At 30.9% G+C, this 21,000-nt stretch overlaps 2 protein-coding genes across 2 annotated transcripts; both read left to right on the forward strand.

Moving 5' to 3' along the window:
• The first annotated feature begins 9,494 nt into the window (after positions 1 to 9,494).
• Positions 9,495 to 14,025, forward strand: LOC125818121 (putative phospholipid:diacylglycerol acyltransferase 2). The gene is made up of 6 exons (XM_049497648.1): positions 9,495 to 9,996; positions 10,397 to 10,619; positions 11,322 to 11,605; positions 12,051 to 12,390; positions 12,725 to 12,990; positions 13,383 to 14,025. The coding sequence occupies exons 1-6, from the start codon at positions 9,509 to 9,511 to the stop codon at positions 13,864 to 13,866; spliced, it is 2,085 nt and encodes a 694-aa protein (XP_049353605.1). The 5' UTR covers positions 9,495 to 9,508; the 3' UTR covers positions 13,867 to 14,025.
• A 2,858-nt stretch (positions 14,026 to 16,883) lies between these two features.
• On the forward strand, positions 16,884 to 20,969 carry LOC125818145 (GDSL esterase/lipase At5g22810). The gene is made up of 5 exons (XM_049497676.1): positions 16,884 to 17,214; positions 18,068 to 18,198; positions 18,899 to 19,132; positions 19,753 to 20,008; positions 20,531 to 20,969. Exons 1-5 carry the CDS (start codon positions 16,968 to 16,970, stop codon positions 20,722 to 20,724), a joined length of 1,062 nt encoding a protein of 353 aa, XP_049353633.1. The 5' UTR covers positions 16,884 to 16,967; the 3' UTR covers positions 20,725 to 20,969.
• Positions 20,970 to 21,000: the final 31 nt, after the last annotated feature.

Below are 21,000 nucleotides of genomic sequence, written 5' to 3' on the forward strand. Positions count from 1 at the left end.
TTACTACACCCTTCTTACATTAAAAAAAAACAAACTAGAAACGCATAATTCAAGCAATTGAATATCACAACAACCAATTAATTGGATCTAATGTTAAAACATCATACCAATTTAGGCAAGCAATTAAAAGTTTAATGCGTATTTTGTCTAACACTAAACCATCATACCTAATAATTTAGTTTAACGTTAAAGCACAATTAAGAGTTGGGCGGGTTGAACTATAACCTCATTATTTAACCCATTTTGATTTAGTCTAATTAATTCCTAGACGATTTAATGACCAACTTATTTACTCCCTCATTTCACTTTTACTTGTTTACCATACTAAAAATAAATATTCATTTTTACTTGGCATTTTTCATATTTACCTTCAACATTATTTACCTATTTTTCAATACCTTAGACTACACATTAATTGATACTCTCTTCGTTCGTCAATAGTTGTCCACTATACTATTTTGGGATGTCCAACAATAATTGTCCACTTTATGAAATCAATGGATAATTTTACACTTAGTTCCTAATTTACTCTTATCATTGATTATACTATTTTCCTATTACATTTTTCAAGACATAGTATTTATTACTATATTCAAATGGGTGATATAGTAAAACTATTCTTGTATTTATAGTCACTTAAGAAGTACGCAAAATCAATTGTGGACAAGTATTGTTGGACACAGAGAGTATGGATTTTATGATCAAATAATCATATCAATCATTATTTTTTAAAAGTCAATATTTGCAACAAATTTTAAACATATGGAAAATAAATCAACTATAAATAAAATCTGAAGAAACAAGAATATTTTATTGATCAAGATTATGAGTACAATTCTGTTCCTCCCTAGATTCTTTTCTCATAAGATTTATCCATGATTCGAGGGCCGTTAGTGACCTATTTCCCGAACTTGGATGATTTGGACTTGATTTTCATAATTAGAGAACCCTCAGAGGCGTATTTCTCGAATTAGGATGATTTGGACTTGATCTTCATAATTCGAAGGCCGTTAGTGGCGTATTTCCCAAACTTGGATGATTTGAACTTGATTTTCATAATTCGAGGGTCTTCAGAGGCGTATTTCTCGAACTAGGATAATTTAGATTTGATCTTTCATAATTCAAGGGTCGTTAGTGACATATTTCTCGAATTAAGATGATTTGGATTTCATCTCTTTATAAATATTCCATAAATTTGTGGAATATTTGAGATTTTGATCTCTTTATGGAATTTTTAAGAGAATTTAGTACCCTTTATATAGGCATGAACTAAGATTTAGGATTGAGTAGCCTCCAAAAATCCTAATTGGGATTGAACACACCTTATAGAGTTCCAACTCGAATTGAACTCATTTTATAGAGTCCCACAAAATTTCAATGTACCAATCCAAAACTTAGCTTCTCAAATTTAACTCAACCCGCTCATTTAACAATTTCAGAGTAGGAGCAATTTCTAGTTCCAACAACTTCTTAAATTTTAGCACATGGTGCTTTAATTTATGCCATTTTTTCAGTGTCTTATTAAATTATATAAACAGAAGAAAATAAATAAATTCCGACCGTTAGTATCCAAAAAACCTTTTGGTCCTCATAAAAACACTGTTCATATACCTTATCTCAGTCCCTGATGATGAGCAGTGAGCACCATTAGGGGCCTCTGTTGAATTCAGAAAATAAAAGATAAAATAAAAAATATCTCTGCTATTTTGTTTGCAAAGAGAATAAAAACAAGAATTGTCATCATACTATCTCATTCTCCTTAAACCCCGTGCCCCCTACGTGGACATATTCCGTGTAATTTTATAAATCGAATATAGAAAGATAGTGTATGCAGTCTTATAACTCATGAAGATAGAGAAAATGTTTTTGATAAATTTTTTATTCAGACAAAAGATATCAAAATTAAGTATGAAAAGGGAATACAGTAACTAGGAATAAATGAAAGAGACTTGGTAGAAATAACAAATACTAATACTGTAATCAAAGCAAAGAAAATAACAAATAATAATAAAATTGAAGAATAAGACGGTAGGAAAGTAATTAATACTCCCTCCGTTCCAATTATGTGACATTTTTCGGATTTCGAGATTCAAACAAATCTATCTTTGACGGTAAATTTTTCATATATCTTTTAAATATTTTGAATTGTCAACTATTGTGACTTACAATATTTTTACATAGTTTCTATATATATAAATTTCATTTCAATTTTTTTTGAAGATCGCATGCGCAAATTCTCGGTCAAACTTAAACTGTTTGACTCTTGAAAAACGAAAAGAGAAGCATAAATTGGGGCAAAGGGAGTAATTAATAACAATATTGATAAGGAAAAGTCTAGACAACACTAATTGAGGAAACTTACATAAATTTCACTTGTTTAGGGGCTAATTACTTGTTTTCCTGTGAGTTTTCGATATTACAATTCATACAACTTATTGGTCCACTGATACATGTATCTGGCCTATCCCAATATATGTATCTCGAATACATGTTAAGCAAATACATCTAATTACATGTATCTAAATATGAAAATGTAACTGAAACACATCAATTTAGGAGCAAATCACGCATTCCTCCTGAATTTTTGAATTTCTTTCCATTTATTTCGAGCATCAAAAATCTTTTCTCATAAAGTCTACCATCTTAACTTAGATACATATACACTTAATCATATATATGGACTTTTAATTAGATACATGTGTATATTTTATTAGATACATATTAGAGTTCTATAATAGATACACTTCTTGTTTCATAAACGTGGATGGTAGGTTTATGATATAAGGTGAGTTGATTAGGGTGAATTCATAAACGTGGATAGTAGGTTTATGATATAGAGTGAGATAAGAGAGTGACAAACCCTACCGAATGAAGGGCTGGGCCCCCCTAGCACTTCAAATTTCTTGGCCCTCGAGGCTTGGGCCCGGTGGGGATGGGCCGTCCCTTTTTGACAGCTCTACTTGTGGGATACATAATTTGTTCAAATATTCAATTGTCCTAATTTAGGCTAATTTTTAGGTGTATACCAATATACCTAACTTAAAATGATATAAAACTCTTAAGTAGTGAGAATATATGTAATTATTTGAAAGTATAGATATTATTAACATATATAGTATGAATATATGCCTAGTAAAGTAGTTTATCCTTCTAATTATTCTCGACCTTCATATCCTTTTATTTAGTATCATGATCATGTCTAATTAATCAGCTCCACCCATTATTTGTTCACTCTACTTCTTAGTCTCGCATCCCTCATCTGGTTCATCACAAAGGTAGCCATCATCTTGTCTCGAATATCTTCGTTTCTAATCTTATCTCTCTTCGTTTCAAACAAATTATTTCAATCATCTCACTACATATTCAGCAAAAAAAATTATCTAAAAAAAGTTATAATCCAAAGTTAACAAGAACATTCAATAATTTAAATATGAAACTCACTAATAATAATTTATTTTTTTAACCTATAGTTTGTTGCGTCTATTATAACCATATGAAAATCCCAATTGGCATACAAGTCCGGTGGTCATCATTTGGGTATATGTGTTTTTTGTAATGTGTGCATATCTTTCCCATGATTGAGGCTGTGCTATCTAGGATTCTCTTCATTTCCATTTTCTGCCTAATTTTCTTGTTTTTTCCTCTGTATATATATTCCTATTTCTTTGTGAGTGTGCACTATCTAAATAAAATTTAGCTACATACAAATTTTATAGCTAAATAACATAATTTGTTACTCTCTCGATCATGCTTTATTTGTTCATTATACTATTTTGAAATATTCAATATATTTGTGCAGTCATTTTATGTCTATTTTATAATTGCTATTAAATACTATTTATTTTTTTAATATTTAGATAGATCATATTAAATAGAGGTGGTTTGGCAAAATTATCCCTATCATTCAATGGCAGAGTCACGATTTTCAATAAAGGAGTTCAAATTCTAAAGAAATAGACACATGAAGTAGCCAAAGAGGATTCGACATCTACTATATATACCTAAAAAATATTGTAACCATGTATAAATAATATAATTTTTCGCTGAATAAGGTGTCCCCGCCATTGCGATCATATTACTTCTTAATCTTTGTGTCAAGTCAATAATAGACAACTATTGTTGGACAAAAAGAGTATTAAATAGATGCTTAAATAGTAAAAAAAATACTTTAATTTTGCGAGTGCATATCTAAAAACCTTAATTCGTTTATAATGTATTAGTTGAACACTTCAACTTATAAAATGAACATCTAGGCACCTCTGAAATTTATTTGTCATAAGATTAGTATTGAGTATCCACGAGATAAAGTGGAAACAAGCTGGAGTATTTATAAGTTGTCAATTGAGACTAAAAATTGAGGTGTCTAGATGTGCACTCTCAAGTGTCAAAATTGGAATGCTTACTTGTCGATTAGTTAATGTCAAGTTTTAATGTCTATTGATGTATTGCATGTCCAATCTTCTCTGGCAACGAACTAACGACATGTAATTAGAAAAATCTTCTTATTACTTACAGGCAATTTAGACCTGTCAATATGGATAGGTTCATTGAGACGACCCAACTTAACCTATGGTTTGATATGATTGAGCTATGATTTTTGTAGCCCATTTAATATTGAGGCATTTGAGCTCGACATCGATAAGCCCCTTGGCTCGTGAGGCTTGAGTGAGATAGGTTGGGCTGGTCTGTGGAATAAATAAAAAAATAATAAAAATGAAATAAAGTACAAAAAGATAACAAGAGGAGTCCATACTAAAAGTTTACTCTAACCATTATTTTAATGGATGGAAGATTGTCGCATCTTTTTGTGATCTATTGAAACAAAACTAAGTTAAAATTTATATTTAGCTAATTGTATTGCTACTCATTAACCGTTTTATTTTGCTTATTAAAATTACTATTTGATTCGAGTGGTATCATGTTCAAAATAAGTCAGTTTTACAAGAATTTTACATCTAACAAGATCATTTTCTTGTACAATCTTACCTACAATATTTGCATAAAATGAAAATAATTTTAAATTAAAGTGATATAATTAAATTTTTACTTAAAGTCAAACTTAATAAATATTACAACTAAGATAATTTTATTTGTTGCTAAAATCGAGACTTTATTAGCAAATAGTAATACCTTATAAATATTTATGTTAGCATTTTAAAATTAAAATCTTTCTTTAAAAAAATTAGATCAATCCATTTGATCTAACAAATCCAAATATTGTGTGAATTAGTTAAAATAAGCTGAGTAGATCCATATTGATAGCATCATTAAATATATATATAGCTAATTTTAGCTTTATCCCGATCCATATTGACAATTTCATTAAATTTATGTAACTCATCTTAATTTTATCTCGATCCATATTGATAGCTCTATTAAATTTATATAACTAATTTCAATTTTGTCCCGATCAATATTGACAACTCCATTAAATCTAATTTCAGTTTTATTCCATTATTTCATATTGACAACTCCACTAAATCTGTATTGCTAATTTCAATTTTATCCCGATCCATATTGACAACTCCATTAAATCTGTATAGCTAATTTCAATTTTGTTATGGACAGCTCCATTAAATCTATATAGCTAATTTCAGTTTTATTCCATCCATATTGAAAAATCCATTAAATTTATATAGCTGATTTCAATTTTATTCCAATCCTTATTGACATCTCCATTAAATCTATATAGCTAAGTTCAGTTTTGTTCCGACGCATATTGACAACTCCATTAAATTTATATAGCTAATTTCAGTTTTATTCCGATCCATATTGACAACTCCATTTAGCTAATTTCAGTTTTGTTTCGTTCTCCATTAGATCTATAAATTTCAATTTTATTCCAGTTCATAGTGACAACTCCATTAAATCTATATTCCTAATTTCAATTTTATCCCGATTTATATTGACAACTCTATCAAATTTATATTAGTTTTATCCTGATCCATATAGATAGCTTCATTAAATTTATATAGCTAATTTTAATTTTATTTTGATCCATATATATTGACAGCTCCATTAAATCTATATAGCTAATTTCAATTTAATTTATCTCAATTCATATTAACAACTCCATTAAATCTATATATAATTTCAATTTTATTTCGATTCATATTAATAACTTCATTAAATCTATATAACTAATAATTTCAATTTTGTTTCATTCCATATCTATAACTCCATTAAATCTATATAGCTAATTTCAATCTTGTCCATTTCAATGCCATACCTGGGGACTAACCTTTTTCAGAAAGATGGAAAAAATAAAGAGCCCATAAAGTTTCTCTATTTTTATCCCCACTTTTGGTCCAAAATTTTCATACACAAGATATTGCCAAATTGGCTTGGTGAGATTTCCACGTGATAATGAGAGGCAATAAAATGGGCATACTTGTCTAGGTAATAAGTGCATAGAGGTGAAAGATCGATATTTTTTGCTGTGTAATATAAATTTATATAGTATAAAATATTATTATTAAGAGTTGATGCAATATATATAGTTATATATATATATATATATATATATATATATATATATATCAATTATAAAATGTAAGTAGTAAATTATTCTTGATCCTATACATATATATTATATTATTAGCGTATATAATATATGTATAATGTATATATGTATCATTTAGATAAAGTAAATAATGAATCTAATCGTTTTGTATAAAAGTTTCATAGATAATATATTTAATTCAAATTTGTAAGTCGCAATATTAAGAAAGTTAGAGTTGTATGCGTTGTTGATATGGGTTTATTTTATTTTTACCATCAAATTAGCAAAATGATATTGACAAGTAAGTCCTCTTAAAATATGAAATTTATGATATCGAAAATATATATATATATATATATATATATATATATATATGAAGTTGCCTATTATAACAAATTATAGTGACCTGATACAATTGAAATTTTCCTATACCGATTATGGTTATAGCTTATTTGGTTAAGTTTGTAAAATTTATTTACTTTACAAAATACTTTTGATAAAAAGTGTTTCTAAAAATTTTAACAATTTTTGAATAGTATGGATTTAACTAGTAAAAATTTAATAAGTACTTTTCTTAATATTAAAGCATTAAATTGTGCTCGATCAAGATTTCAAAAGTAATTTTAAAATATTTCTTTTGTCTACTTTTAATTGTCATAGTTTCTCTTTTTAAAATCAAATTTTTTACTAACATTTTACAATGTATTTTTTCATACTATTGATATGTAAAAAAATTACAATTTATAGTACTTTTAGTATAGTTTTTAAATATCTAAATTTTTTGTTTAAACTATCAAATTAATGTAATCTAATTTAACTTAAAAAATTAGTCAAATTAACTCTAAAAAAATACAACATAACAATTATAAATGGACGAAAAGAATACCAACTTCCTTTTCCCCTTAAAAGATAACTTTTATTACTACACGAAAAATTCCCCTTCCTCCCCTACTCTAAAATCTTAACAAGAAACCTCAATTTTCTAAAACAATCATTTCTGATTCCCAGAAACTCATTCTAAAAGTACTCCTTTTGTCTCATTTTTATTTGATCTTTATATTAAAAATTAATTTTTATTTTGCTTGTCCGTTTTAAGTAAAAAAATTATTTTTTCTATACTATTCTTAATATTAAATAATTAACTAAAATAATAATAATCAAATTTAAAATTTCAAAATATCGTTAATAAAATTATTTAATAAAATATATCTCTAATTAAAATTTTATTAAAAGAGTGTGTCAGATACCAATATGAGTTGTGGTGAAGTGGTAGATGATAACAAGGCCTTTCTTCCTCACGAAGAAGGAGTAAAGACCTAGCTTTCCTCTGTCTGTTAAAATGTAATGCTATACCTTTTGTCCAGACTGCTTCATCCTTAATAAGAGGTTTTGGATTCGAGCCCTGGGTATGGAGAAAATCATGTTGGGAATGACACTCCCGAATGGACCCTCCAGTGCATTGTCCAGATTTTGCCGAAATCCAATATGAACACCAAACATCAAATAGAAAAAAAGAAGTGTCACATCAGTATAGACCCAATTTCTTTTATTATAAGAGAGAGTTCCCCTTGCTTCAGCGTGTTTCGGAATTTTTTTTTTTAAATTATTTATTTTGTTCTACTTTAATTTAATTAGTGTATACTTTTTTCGAAATTATAGAATCCATTTTAGCAATGACTTTTAGTTTTAAATGCAAAACTTCACGCTAAAGCAGACACGTGTTTAGGAAAAAAAAATTAAAAAATATTTATTTTGTTATACTTTAATTTAATTAGTGTATAATTTTTTCGGAATTATGGAATCCGTTTTAGCTATGACTTTTTGTTTTAAATTCATATTCTTTAGTTATTGCTTTATTATTTTGAATATTGGTAATATTTATTTATATCTTGTAACTACTTTGAGTAAAGAATCAACGATCGATAACGAAAAATACTTTAATTATAGACATCTTAATGGACCTCTTCACATTAAATTTGCACAAACAAAAAGTAATTAACAACTTAAATATCTAAATATCATATTAAAATTTAATCAACTTTCTAAATTCTACTTCTTACGTAAATCAAAGTAAAATAATAGTAAAATTTGAGCCCCGGCTAGCACGGTCACATGTGTCTAGACAGTCTAGTAAGTAATATGAAAGTGGGGAGGGTGGTCAAAATAAGTGTATATAGTATTGACAGCTTTGCTAGAGAGGTAAACATTTTGCATGCAGAATGCAAAGGAAACAGGACAGGTGTAAGCCTAAAGCCCCTTGGTTTCATCAACAACAGCAAAAAAAAAGAACTAAAACTAAATCCCCAAAAAACTCCCAATTCTTGTTGTGAAAGTGAAACTAATTAAAGTTGTTTTTCACCTTCCTTTGTTCTTTCTATGAATTTTGTTTTTGCTTTTGCTCTGTGTACCCACAGAACACAACTCTTCTTGATCACCACGTGTTGTAGAGACACACCTTCTGTAACGCCTATTTCTAAAACAACAACAAGCTAGCCATGATCATCACTTTCTTGTACTCTTCTTTCTTATATCTTTTTCCTTTCTTTAACTTTTTTTGTGTAGAGTTCATGTTCTATTCTAAGTTTTCCTTTGATGGGTTGTTCCCATTTCTTGAAAAAATCTAATCTTTATGTTGATTTGAGTTAATTTTTTTGGTTTTGAGGCATAACACATCAAAATCTTGAGTTTTCCTTTGATGGGTTGTTGCCATTTCTTGAAAAAATCTAATCTTTATGTTGATTTGAGTTACTTTTGTTGTTTTTGAGAAATGACATCAAAATCTTGAGTTTTCCTTTGACGGGGTTGTTCCCATTTATTGAAAAATCTAATCTTAGCATGTTGATTTGAGGTACTTTTGTTGTTTTTGCGGCATAAAACATAAAAAATCTTGAGTTTTCCTTTGATGGGTTGTTTCTCATTTCTTGGAAATCTCGTCTTAGAATGTTAATTTGAGTTAATTTTTATTGTTTTTGAGATATAACAACACCCAAAATCTTGATTTTTCCAATGGCTGCAATTTTGAGGTTTCGTAAGTTGTGCTTTCTTGAACCAGCGAAGTGTTCTACTGTCAGTGTTCAATCATTTGAGAAACCAAAAAATGATGAAAAACAATCTTTTGAACAACCCCAAAAATCAGAAAGTCTTGTTTCTTCTATTGAGAGAGTTTTAGAGAAACCAAAATCCAAGAAAATAAAGAAGCAGCCTAAGGAATGGAGGTGTGTAGATAGCTGTTGTTGGCTAATTGGCTACTTGTGTACAAGTTGGTGGCTGCTTCTGTTTTTGTGCAATTTTTTGCCTGCAAATTTGCCTGGACTTAGAGTCCCTGAAGCTCCTGGAGTTAGACTCAAACGTGATGGATTAACACCTCTTCATCCTGTTGTTTTAGTCCCCGGCATTGTCACCGGTGGCCTTGAGCTTTGGGAAGGAAGGCCTTGTTCTGAAGGATTATTTCGAAAGAGGTTATGGGGCGGTAGTTTTACTGAAATATTCAAAAGGTACTGTGCTTTAGACAAGCGCACAACTAGTAAAGTTGTTATCATGTGATCAGGAGGTCATAGGTTTGGCCCGTAGAAACAGTCTCTTGTAGAAATGCAAGGTACGATTGTGCACAATAGACCCTTGTGGTCCGGCCTCTCACTTCCCATATATTGCAGGAGTTTAGTGAACCCGGCTGCCCTTTTACTGTGCTTTAGACTATGTTGCTTGGACTCCAAAAAATTTATGCCACAGTGGTGTGTGTTGGATCCTCCAAAATTAGTGCATTTTTGGATAATCCAATACGGGGTGTATAAGCATTTTTGGAGAGTCATAGCCTTTATTCGCTTTTAATCAGAAAGACCAAATTTTGTTGATGCATTTTGACATGAAATTTGAAAAATTGTCCTGCATTTTTAGGCCTTTATGTTGGTTGGAGCACCTATCGTTGGATAATGAAACGGGGCTCGATCCACCGGGGATTCGAGTCCGAGCAGTTCCGGGACTTGTAGCAGCTGATTATTTTGCTCCAGGTTACTTTGTTTGGGCGGTTCTTATTGAGAATTTGGCAAAAATTGGCTATGAACAGAAGAATATGTACATGGCTGCTTATGACTGGAGGCTGTCCTTTCAAAATACAGAGGTACATTGTATGATCCAACTTTTTAAATTTTCGTCGCATAAGATAGCATTAATCCTTTGCATTTAAGTATTCCAACTTATATATATATATGAATAAATGCCAATCTTATCATCATTAACTAAGTTCGTCTTTTTCCCTTTAGCGGTGAACTATGTAATGGAAGAAAAATAAACTTAATGATGATAAGATTGGCAACTGTAAAGTTATCCTATGTGACCTCTGAGCAGTGTAATTAGTCACCCTTGATTGAGTAAGGCAGGTTGCCTACATTACACCCCATCGGGTGCGGCCTTTCCCTAAAACCTGCGTGAACACGTGGAGGCTTTGTGCATGGGGCTGCCCGACTCCCGTGGTGAAGTATGTAATGTCATTTCATTGTGTGATGTACTTGTAAGTATGCTCCTTTTTAGTAGCATTGTCATATCGGATTGGTTTATGCTATTATGTCAATTCTCGATTGTCAAGCATGTGAATATTCTTAAAATTTCACACTGTGTGGGATCACTAAATAATTTACCCTGCATTTGTTTCTGCATTAGCATATGTTTAATGTATCAGCAATGCATCTGTATCAATTGGAAGTTAAACGGATTCCTTCTTTCGAGTTGTTAGAAGAACTGTAGTGTCACTGGCATTGACTGTTAAGATATGTACAGAACTAGATTTTTGTTATTCTAATGCATTCGTAATTGGAACTAGCAGATTAGAGACCAATCGCTGAGTAGGCTGAAGAGCAAAATCGAGCTTATGTACGTAACAAATGGTTACAAGAAAGTGGTAGTAGTGCCTCATTCAATGGGAGTTATCTATTTCCTCCACTTCCTTAAATGGGTTGAAGCACCTCCTCCGGTTGGAGGTGGTGGCGGACAGGGTTGGTGTGCCAAACACATCAAAGCTATCATGAATATCGGTCCAGCATTTCTTGGTGTTCCGAAGGCTGTTGCTAATATATTGTCAGCTGAGGGAAGAGATGTTGCCTTTATCAGGTCAGTGTTTTATTTCATCCATCAGTATCCTTTCTTATATGCACTTCATTTTAATCCTCCTCGGTAGCGTTCGATATAACGGTTTTAGTTTGATCGAGAAATCTAATTTATCTGCAGAAAATTGTTGCTCGAACTCTCCAAATATGTCGTTACGTGTATGTCGGATACTTTAAAAGTAGTACATTTTTTTTGAGGATCCAACATGGGTACGCCAACATTTTTGGAGAGTTTGGACAACATAACAGAAAAGTCATTCTATACATTTTGCAGTGTAAATGCAGGATATTTAGATGACTTCAGTTCTTGAGGATCTATCTCGAAAACTTTCTACTTTCTTCCTTTGTTGTTGGAGGATTTGTGGAATTAAAATTAGAGATGCTATAAAAGTGGAATTTAGTGCACTTTATGGATGAGGAAGTGAACTCTTCTATTTTATTTTTTGCAGATCCATGGCTCCTGGTTTGCTGGATTCCGAGACCTTTGGTTTTCAAACACTTCAACACATTATGCGGGTTTCTCGAACATGGGACTCCGTCATTTCTTTGGTACCGAGAGGAGGAGAGACCATATGGGGTGACTTGAATAAGTCTCCAGAAGTAGAAAATATATGTTATACATCAAAGGCACGATACTTGCAATCCTCTTCAAAGGAAAACAATGGCAATGACACGGATGCTAAGAGGAGTTTCCACGTGAAGGAGCTGCCGAGATATGGTAGAATAATTTCATTTGGCAAGGAAAAATTAGAATTACCTTCTTCACAGCTCTCAATTATTGATTCAAAGGTAAATATGACTCTAATCCACCCCTCTTTTCAGACATTTGCATTACGACAATCGATGTGTTGTTTACTAGGCTTGGACAACTGACTGTCGGAACTGACTAGAATGGTCAGTTGGAGAGTATGTACTCTTAATGGATGTAAATTTACATCTACTCCCGTTAGAAGAAAGAAAAAAGGCAGCTCAGTGCACTAAGCTCCTACTATGCATGGGGTCCGAGAGTTAGGTCCGGACCACATTGGGTCGTCACACTTCCGTGCTAATTGTGTTGATCTTAATGCATAGAAGTGATATATTTCTTTTGACCGGCTGTTCACAATTGTTTTTAAATCAACAGGAACTCATGCGTGGAAGTGCATCCAGAAATTCCAACACGTCATGTGGAGAAGTATCATCAGAGTATGACGAGATGAGTCGCAACAACATCAAGAAAGTAGCTGAAAGTGATGCATACACAGCAAGTTCTCTGTTAGATCTTCTTCGGTTTGTGGCACCAAAAATGATGAAGCGCGCTGAGGCACACTTCTCTCACGGAATAGCTGAAGACCTTGATGATCCGAAGTACACTCATTACAAGTACTGGTCAAATCCACTTGAGACCAAGTAAGAATAAGCAATAGTCCTCTTAATTAGCTACGATCTTTCCCCCCGTTCTTTCTTTATTTGAATATTGATCGTCAGTTGATCAACTTGTCATTGTCTGTGAAGTTAATTTTATAAGATTAATCATATGCGTTGTGCCGTTGAAGCTATTCCATAGTTGTATAATGAACTCGGCCATAGCCAATGATCCTATTTGTTAGTTAGCAATGGCGGAGCCACCTTATGCCAAGGGGAGGAGTGTCAAATGTGACACCTTCGCCGAAAAATTATTTTGTTTAGCTAGGTCAAAATTTTAGTTTTATGTGTATATTATACTATATGTTGACTCCCCTTGGTAAAACTTTTGGCTCCTCTGCTGAGTTAGTTGGTTAATAGTCGGTATCTCTTTTCAGGTTGCCAGACGCTCCGGATATGGAGATATTCTGTTCATATGGAGTGGGAATTCCCACCGAGAGATCATACGTCTACAAGCTGTCATCTTCCGATAGATGCAAGAGCATTCCTCTTCAAATCGACAGCTCCGCATACGGAAGTGACAATGGGTGCTTGAAGGGTGGAGTACACTTTGTCGATGGCGACGAGAGCGTACCGGTCGTGAGCGCTGGCTTCATGTGCGCGAAAGGTTGGCGAGGCAAAACACGTTTCAACCCCTCGGGTATCTCAACATACATAAGGGAACACCAGCACAAGGCTCCGTCGAGTCTGCTAGAAGGGAGAGGCACGGAGAGTGGTGCTCACGTTGACATCATGGGAAATGTTGCCTTCATCGAGGATGTCCTACGAATAGCTGGTGGTGCCACCGGTGCTGAGTTGGGTGGCGATAGAATCTACTCGGATATCATGAAAATGTCAGAGAGGATAAATATTCGGCTTTAACCGCGATAATGCGTGCGATTTTGATCGAGGGATGAAGGACAACCTCAGAGTAGTAAAGAGCACAATAATAGGATAGAGATAATGAGAGTAGAACACTGAAAACAACTACAAGAAAAAGACTTGAGAGGACAATCAATTGATGGAAAGTATGGGATGAGTAAAGTGGGAGACTTTAGTGCATTAAATGTAAGTTTCTAACTGAGAAAGAGGGGTTTTGGGAGGGGTAAGAGAAGCATTTTGTCACTTTTGTAATCTACTGAATAAATGTTCACATTATGTAATCAGGTTCAATAAGATTCTGGTTGTTCTACTAAAGAAATTCTTTAGCTCAAGAGGAGTGACGGAGTTAAAATTTTTACTGAGAGGACTAAAAATATAAAGAAACAAACATATCAAGAAGAAGTTAAGAGGATTCAATAGTTACTACTAATATTTATATACATAAAAAATGATTTTAACTCGTAAGATATGTGAAATTAATTTCCACCTCAACGTGGTGCGATACAGTCCCTCTTCTTTATGCAAGAAAGACATAAGATTTGTGCACTCTTTTCAAATTCCATGCGTGTAATTATATTATGGGCAAATTACAGAAATCACATACTTTTAAGGTAAAATTACAATATATCCCTTAAAAGTTTATAATTACAGAAATCTCTCAAACGGATACAATAATATAAGCGCTGATACATTAATCTGATGCGCGAGATACATTAATCGTTAAGTAAGATACATTACATTTTATATATGATACACTAATCTGATGTACATTTTATACATGATACACTAATCTGATGCGCGAGATACAATAATATAAGCGCTGATACATTAATCTGATGCGTGAGATACACTACTCTGATGCGCGAAAATGAGGGATTTTGGAGATTTGTAAAACTTATAGGGGATAATGGTAATAAGTAAACTAAAAAGTGGGATTTTTCCTTATATTATTGGGTATGTTGTTATGCGCATTGGTATACAACTTTTTTTTATAAGGTGTTAATATTTAAAGAAGTGAAGAAATGAATAAATTGCTATTGCAATATATATATATATATATATATTCAATAAGACGTGTTACAACTTACATGACATGGTGGGGTTTATCCGGTGCGCACAAAATGTTCACTACAGAGTGCTCACTCGAAGGGCAAAGGTTGTAGCGTCTGCGGGTTATTCTGGAGTTTCAAAAAAAAAAACTTACATGACATACACAACTTGGAGCAAGGTATATCCGTCCCTACATACATATCAACTGCTTTCAGTTTGAATTATATATACGGCTAAAATAAATTAAAATTTATGTATCATAGTTACTATTATTTTGGAAGTCAAAAAATGCTTTCTCCGACCACTATTATTTCAATTATTTTAAATTATTATTATTGTGAAAATACTAGTTGAAAATGTTGATTATTTATTCTATTATAATAGTAAAAACTTATTCGTGTAAATGTGTTATAAATATTATTCTTTTTATTTTATTTTATTTTCTGTAGTGGAGATAACCCTACTTAATGCCAAACATATGAGGACTTTTTTATCTTTCTTTTCTTACTCTTCCTAATTAGAAATAAGCCTTCCCAAGTTTGTGATTTATAGTATTTTTTTCATGTAGTTTTAAAATGTGAAAGTCAATTTTTTTAAAAAGGAAAAATCTATCTCCAAATTAACACGGAAAATTGATTAATTCAAATTCCGCATCAAAGTAAGACACATAAATTAAAACGAAGAGAATAATACATAAACACTTAATTAGCTGTCAGCATTACAAACTTATATGATGTTGATTGAAGAGCTACTACATATGAAGTCAACCAATTTAGAGAAGCATAAGATATCTCACTTGTGGAATTCTAGAAGAGAACCAAAATTTCGATTTTTTTAAAATCTTTACATAAATAGCCGATCGAATTTATTGTATATTTTTATAATCGGTATACATAGATTGTATACTAATCCTATATTGGTTATAGTATTATATATCTGACAATTATTTTTAATTTAATGTAGGTAGGTTGCTAGTATTTTAAAAAAAAGAAACAGAAAAAAAAAGTGTCAAACAAGCTCCCTAAGACAGATAACATTTTTACCTGAACAAGTTATGCCAGTGAATTTTAGTTGTAACTACTGACTATATATAATATATATTATACTTTTATACTAAGCTTCCAAATTTTTGTCACAGAAAAAGAAGAAGATAATAAATTCTTTTGTTAATCCAATAATTGTTGATTAGCTGTTATTCAACCATATAGCTTATGGGAGACAATGAAAATTATTCAAAGAAAGAACAATAAAAAGAGCAGAATGGTTCAAATCCTGCCACATTTATTTTTTCGCTACTAAAAAAATATAAGAATTATCGATATACAAATTTTATTAATAAATAACAAAATTTCGTTGCTAATTCAATTTGGCGATGGATTAACAATGGATTGTATTTTTGTTAGCCATGAGCAATTTTGTAACAGATTAGCGATGAAATTTATAGCTAATTTCAATTAAATTTCAAATTATGCCCAGGCTGAACTTCCACAAAATGCTAAATATATCGTTGAATACTTTATTGTCTTAAGTTGAGGAATTAATAATTACCATCCCCAATGGTGATGGGAGAGCTAGGTTGTTTCGACTTTTAATCAGATATCTTGAGTTTAAACTTTAGAAATGAAAAAAAAAAACTGATAAGGAGTGATTCTCTCTTTAATTGGTTTTGCACATGCACGCAAATTCGTATTAATCGAATTTCAAAGTAGTACAAGACTAAAGAGAGAATTAGTATATTATTAATCAGAATTTGATCTTATTCAAGATAAAAAGTGATTCCCTCTTTATTTGATCTTATTCGACCCTAAATCAGAATTAATCAGAATTTCAAATTAATATCAAATATCAGGTGAAAAATAAAAATTTAAGGAATTAATTAAACAGGATATAGATATCATTGATGTAACCTTTCAACCAATTGAACTCTTTAAATAGTCCTCAAACTCTTTTCATTTTTCACCTCCACAAACACTTCAAATTATTGAACCAAAAGAAAAAGAAAAAACACATACAATTTTTCTTACATATTTTTAAAAAAACTATTTTCTATAATGGGAATTTCAAGTCTTTTGAGGATTTATTTATTTGCATTTGCCTTGGATATTTTGATTAATATTGTTGATGGGCAGCCTTTAGTTCCAGCATTATTTATTTTTGGAGATTCAGTTGTTGATGCAGGAAATAATAATTATCTTAAAACAATTGTCAAGGCAAATTTTCCTCCTTATGGAAGAGATTTTCCTAAACAAATACCAACTGGAAGATTTTGCAATGGAAAACTTGCCTCAGATTTCACAGGTTTTTTCGATTTAAGTTATATATGTCGACAATTTAATTTTATAAGACGTATACCATATGTAGTTTAATATGTTGTATGGTAGCATATTAGTTGTCATATTTGTTTATTCTACTATGCAGTAATACTTGGGAATAGTTTCAGAGACTTCTTTTCAGGGTTTGCTTTGTAAATACTAACTTTTACTATGATTTCCAAATTTTACGCTTACCTGTCATATTTTAATAATAATAATAACAATAATAATGTTTGCTTATTATTAATGTAAAAAATCAACTAATCTCCTCTTACTAATATACTCTTTTCTAATTTTATTAATTTTATAAACATCTATTTTATTTTATTTTTTGTTTTGTTTTGTACACTAAAGTGTTAAAATAACAAAAAGGGGTGGAAATATCAAAGAATATTCAACCCTCTTGTCAATTTGGCAAAGAAACCATTGCTACTACTACTAAAACACAAAATCTAGCGACGGATCAATTTTATAGCTCTACAATAAAATTCATAGGTAACTCCACGGAGCGATGAATTAAGAACAATTTATCCAAAAATTATATTAGCTACGAGATTTTTAACGATATATTCACTATGAATTTTGTATAATCGATCTTATATTATACAAAGTTAAAACTTAAATCACTTAAAAGCAAATGTAATGCAACAAGCCAATAATCATTAAGTATAGGTTTCGAGTTTGAATTCCTGAGAATAAAAAAAAGATCTTGTTAGAAATGCTAACCCTATAGCATGCAAATTTAAATTTAATCGAATCTTAATACAAATACCGATTACCGAGTGAGAAATAAATATATAAAATAAACTAATGTTTGTCCTTTGTGTTGAATAATACAGCTGAGAATCTTGGGTTTACTTCATATCCACCAGCTTATCTCAGCAAGAAAGCCAAAGGAAAAAATCTTTTGATTGGAGCCAATTTTGCCTCAGGTTCATCTGGTTACTATGACACTACTTCTAGGCTATATGTAAGTAATAGTCCTTTTATTCTTAATTGGCAATCTCAGATTTAAATTTTAAAAATAAAATGACTTTTAATTAAAGATTTCGGATTAAGGCTTTGAAAATAAATTAATTTTGGCAGGAAGCTCTTTACTCTCCAAACGGGTACCAGAAACGGAGTGATAAAACAAATTAAATGAAAAAATAATCTCACTTCTCTATTCCAATTTATGTGACAATATTTTCTTTTTAGTCAATTCTAAAAAAAATAATCTATATTTGGAAAGATTGAACTTAAAATTTTTATTTTACCCTTAATAAGAAGCTTTTGTAGTCATACAAATGTTACGTAATGTTTTAGACCAGATGTTTCAGATGTTTTATAACCATACAAACGTCGATATAACATGTTTTAAATTTATTTTTTCTCAAAAGTTCTTTTTTAAAAATAAATAATTATGTGTCTAGTTAAACTTATCACATAAATTGGAACCGAGGAAATATTTCCTTCATCCCCTTTTTGTTGTTATGGTTTCTTTTTTTAGAGTCAACGATAGGAACTTTATTTTATTATGTATTTTTTCATCATATTGATTTGCAAAAAATTGTAATTTATTGTACTAATTTTCGTATAGTTTTTGAATATATAAATTTTTAGATTAAAATATCAAATTAATAATCTAATTAATTTGAATAACATCTGTTTTTCTTCTTCTTTTTTCTCAGGATGCAATTCCTTTGAGCAAACAACTTGAATATTACAAAGAATACCAGAAGAAATTGGTGGTAATTGCAGGGAAATTAAATGCTACATCAATAATCAATGGTTCAATTCACTTAATCAGTGCTGGAAGTAGTGATTTTGTTCAGAATTATTATATTAATCCTTTGCTCTACAAAGTTTACACTCCAGATCAATTCTCAGATATCCTCATCAAGTCCTACACTAAATTTCTATTGGTATATTCTTTTCTTTCTTTTATTTTTCGAAAACAATCTCTCTACATTCATAAGATAGAAATAAGGTCTGCATTCTGCATGCACATTATCTTTTTCAGACTCCACCAATAAAATTACACAAAATATATTGTTGCAGTTCTTGTTGTTAAACAAGCAAATCTTGTAAGAGTTAAAGTTATGTACACAGTATGTATGCACTGTAACAAAAATAACTTTTAGCGGCAATAAATAGATACATTAATAAAGAATGCTAAAGCCTTTACCGGCATTAGGTAAGTGTCATTAGATCCAATGTCGCTAAAGACTTTAGGGACATATATAAAAAGTGCTAATTGCCGCTAAAAATACATATTTAGCGGCAATTAAGCTATTACCGTTAAAGATCATTTAAAATTTAGCGATGTGTGATTAGTCAAAAGTCACTCAAAGAATATTTACAGAAAATATTCTAATCTTGAAAATACAAGAAGTTACTTATTACAACATGTGTAAGTAATCTGGTGGTATAAAATTTTCTTACATTAATAATTTAATAAATTTAAGTTATATATACTGACAATATAATTTTATTTTTTTTACACAAGTAAGATAATTTAAATTTGGTGTGTTGTGTCTGATAGGAATTGTATAGATTGGGAGCAAGAAAGATTGGAGTGACAACAGTACCACCAATTGGATGTTTACCAGCATCCATTACAATATTTGGCAAAGATAACAACAATTGTGTCAAGAAGATGAACAAAGTGGCAATTTCATTCAACAATAAGCTCAATGACACATCTATCAAATTGCAAAAAAAGCTTTCTGGTCTCAATCTTGTTATCTTGGATATCTACCAACCCCTCCTTGACCTTGTCACACATCCAGCTGATAATGGTAATTATACTTCAATATATACAACCTTTTCTTCGAAAAAGATAGTCCGATACATAACGCATCTTACGTTCACACAGGATCTAGATAAGGAACCTTCTCTTTGTTCTTGACAAATGTTGGGATTTTGTGGCGATTATATGTCTCCAGTATAAGTCTTCCATGGCGACTAATGTCACTATAACAAAAACAATTTTAGCAGCAATAAATATACACATTAGCAAAGAATGTTAAAACTTATGCCGGCATTAGTTAATTGTCATTGAATCCAATATCGCTATAGGTTTTACAGACATTTACAAAGTGTTAATTACTAAAAAAACAACAAGATTACTCTCAGTAATTCGTGAATTAGAAATTAACTTAAATTATTAACTTGTTCAAATGTTTAATTTTGTATTCTCATTTCTAAACTATTTTGAAATGTTTTATTTAAGGTCTGCATACATTTTATTCATCACAAACTCTATTTATAGAATTATACTGAATATGTTATTGTTGTTCAAATATTGAATTCTTATGCAGGTTTTTTTGAAGCAAGAAAGGCATGTTGTGGCACAGGATTACTAGAAACATCCATATTGTGCAATGCAAATTCTCCAGGAACATGTGCAAATGCATCTGAATATGTGTTCTGGGATGGATTTCACCCAACAGAAGCTGCAAATAAAGTCTTATCTGATGACTTGCTAGCCAGTGGCTTATCCCTCATCTCTTGATCATTTTTTCATGGCATAATAAAGAGATAGACATTTTAATTTGGTCTCAACTAACTGTTGAACACCTAATTTTTATTGTGATCATCTAAACATTTCAACTTAACTCAAATGTGTCTCGCAAAAGTATATCTTAACTTAGAAAATGCACATCTACACAGTAGACACCTTTAAAGGGATGCATTTTAGATGTGTATTGTCAAATTTGAGGTATTTACGAGGTCAATTAAATCAAGTTAAAATATCTAGATGAACATTTTCAAAGTTGGGGTGTTTAAT

The sequence above is a fragment of the Solanum verrucosum genome, unplaced genomic scaffold, assembly GCF_900185275.1.
Source record: "Solanum verrucosum unplaced genomic scaffold, falcon-dt-bn FXZP01000253.1, whole genome shotgun sequence".
In the NCBI taxonomy this organism is placed as follows: Eukaryota; Viridiplantae; Streptophyta; class Magnoliopsida; order Solanales; family Solanaceae; genus Solanum; species Solanum verrucosum.

Coding starts and splice junctions, on each gene's coding strand:
- LOC125818121 (XM_049497648.1), top strand. CDS start 9,509: ATGGCTGCAATTTTGAGGTTTCGTAAGTTGTGCTTTCTTGAACCAGCG. Junction 9,997..10,396: donor TTTACTGAAATATTCAAAAG/GTACTGTGCTTT, acceptor CTGCATTTTTAG/GCCTTTATGTTGGTTGGAGC. Junction 12,391..12,724: donor TCTCAATTATTGATTCAAAG/GTAAATATGACT, acceptor TTAAATCAACAG/GAACTCATGCGTGGAAGTGC.
- LOC125818145 (XM_049497676.1), top strand. CDS start 16,968: ATGGGAATTTCAAGTCTTTTGAGGATTTATTTATTTGCATTTGCCTTG. Junction 17,215..18,067: donor ACTTGCCTCAGATTTCACAG/GTTTTTTCGATT, acceptor TGAATAATACAG/CTGAGAATCTTGGGTTTACT. Junction 19,133..19,752: donor CCTACACTAAATTTCTATTG/GTATATTCTTTT, acceptor TGTGTCTGATAG/GAATTGTATAGATTGGGAGC.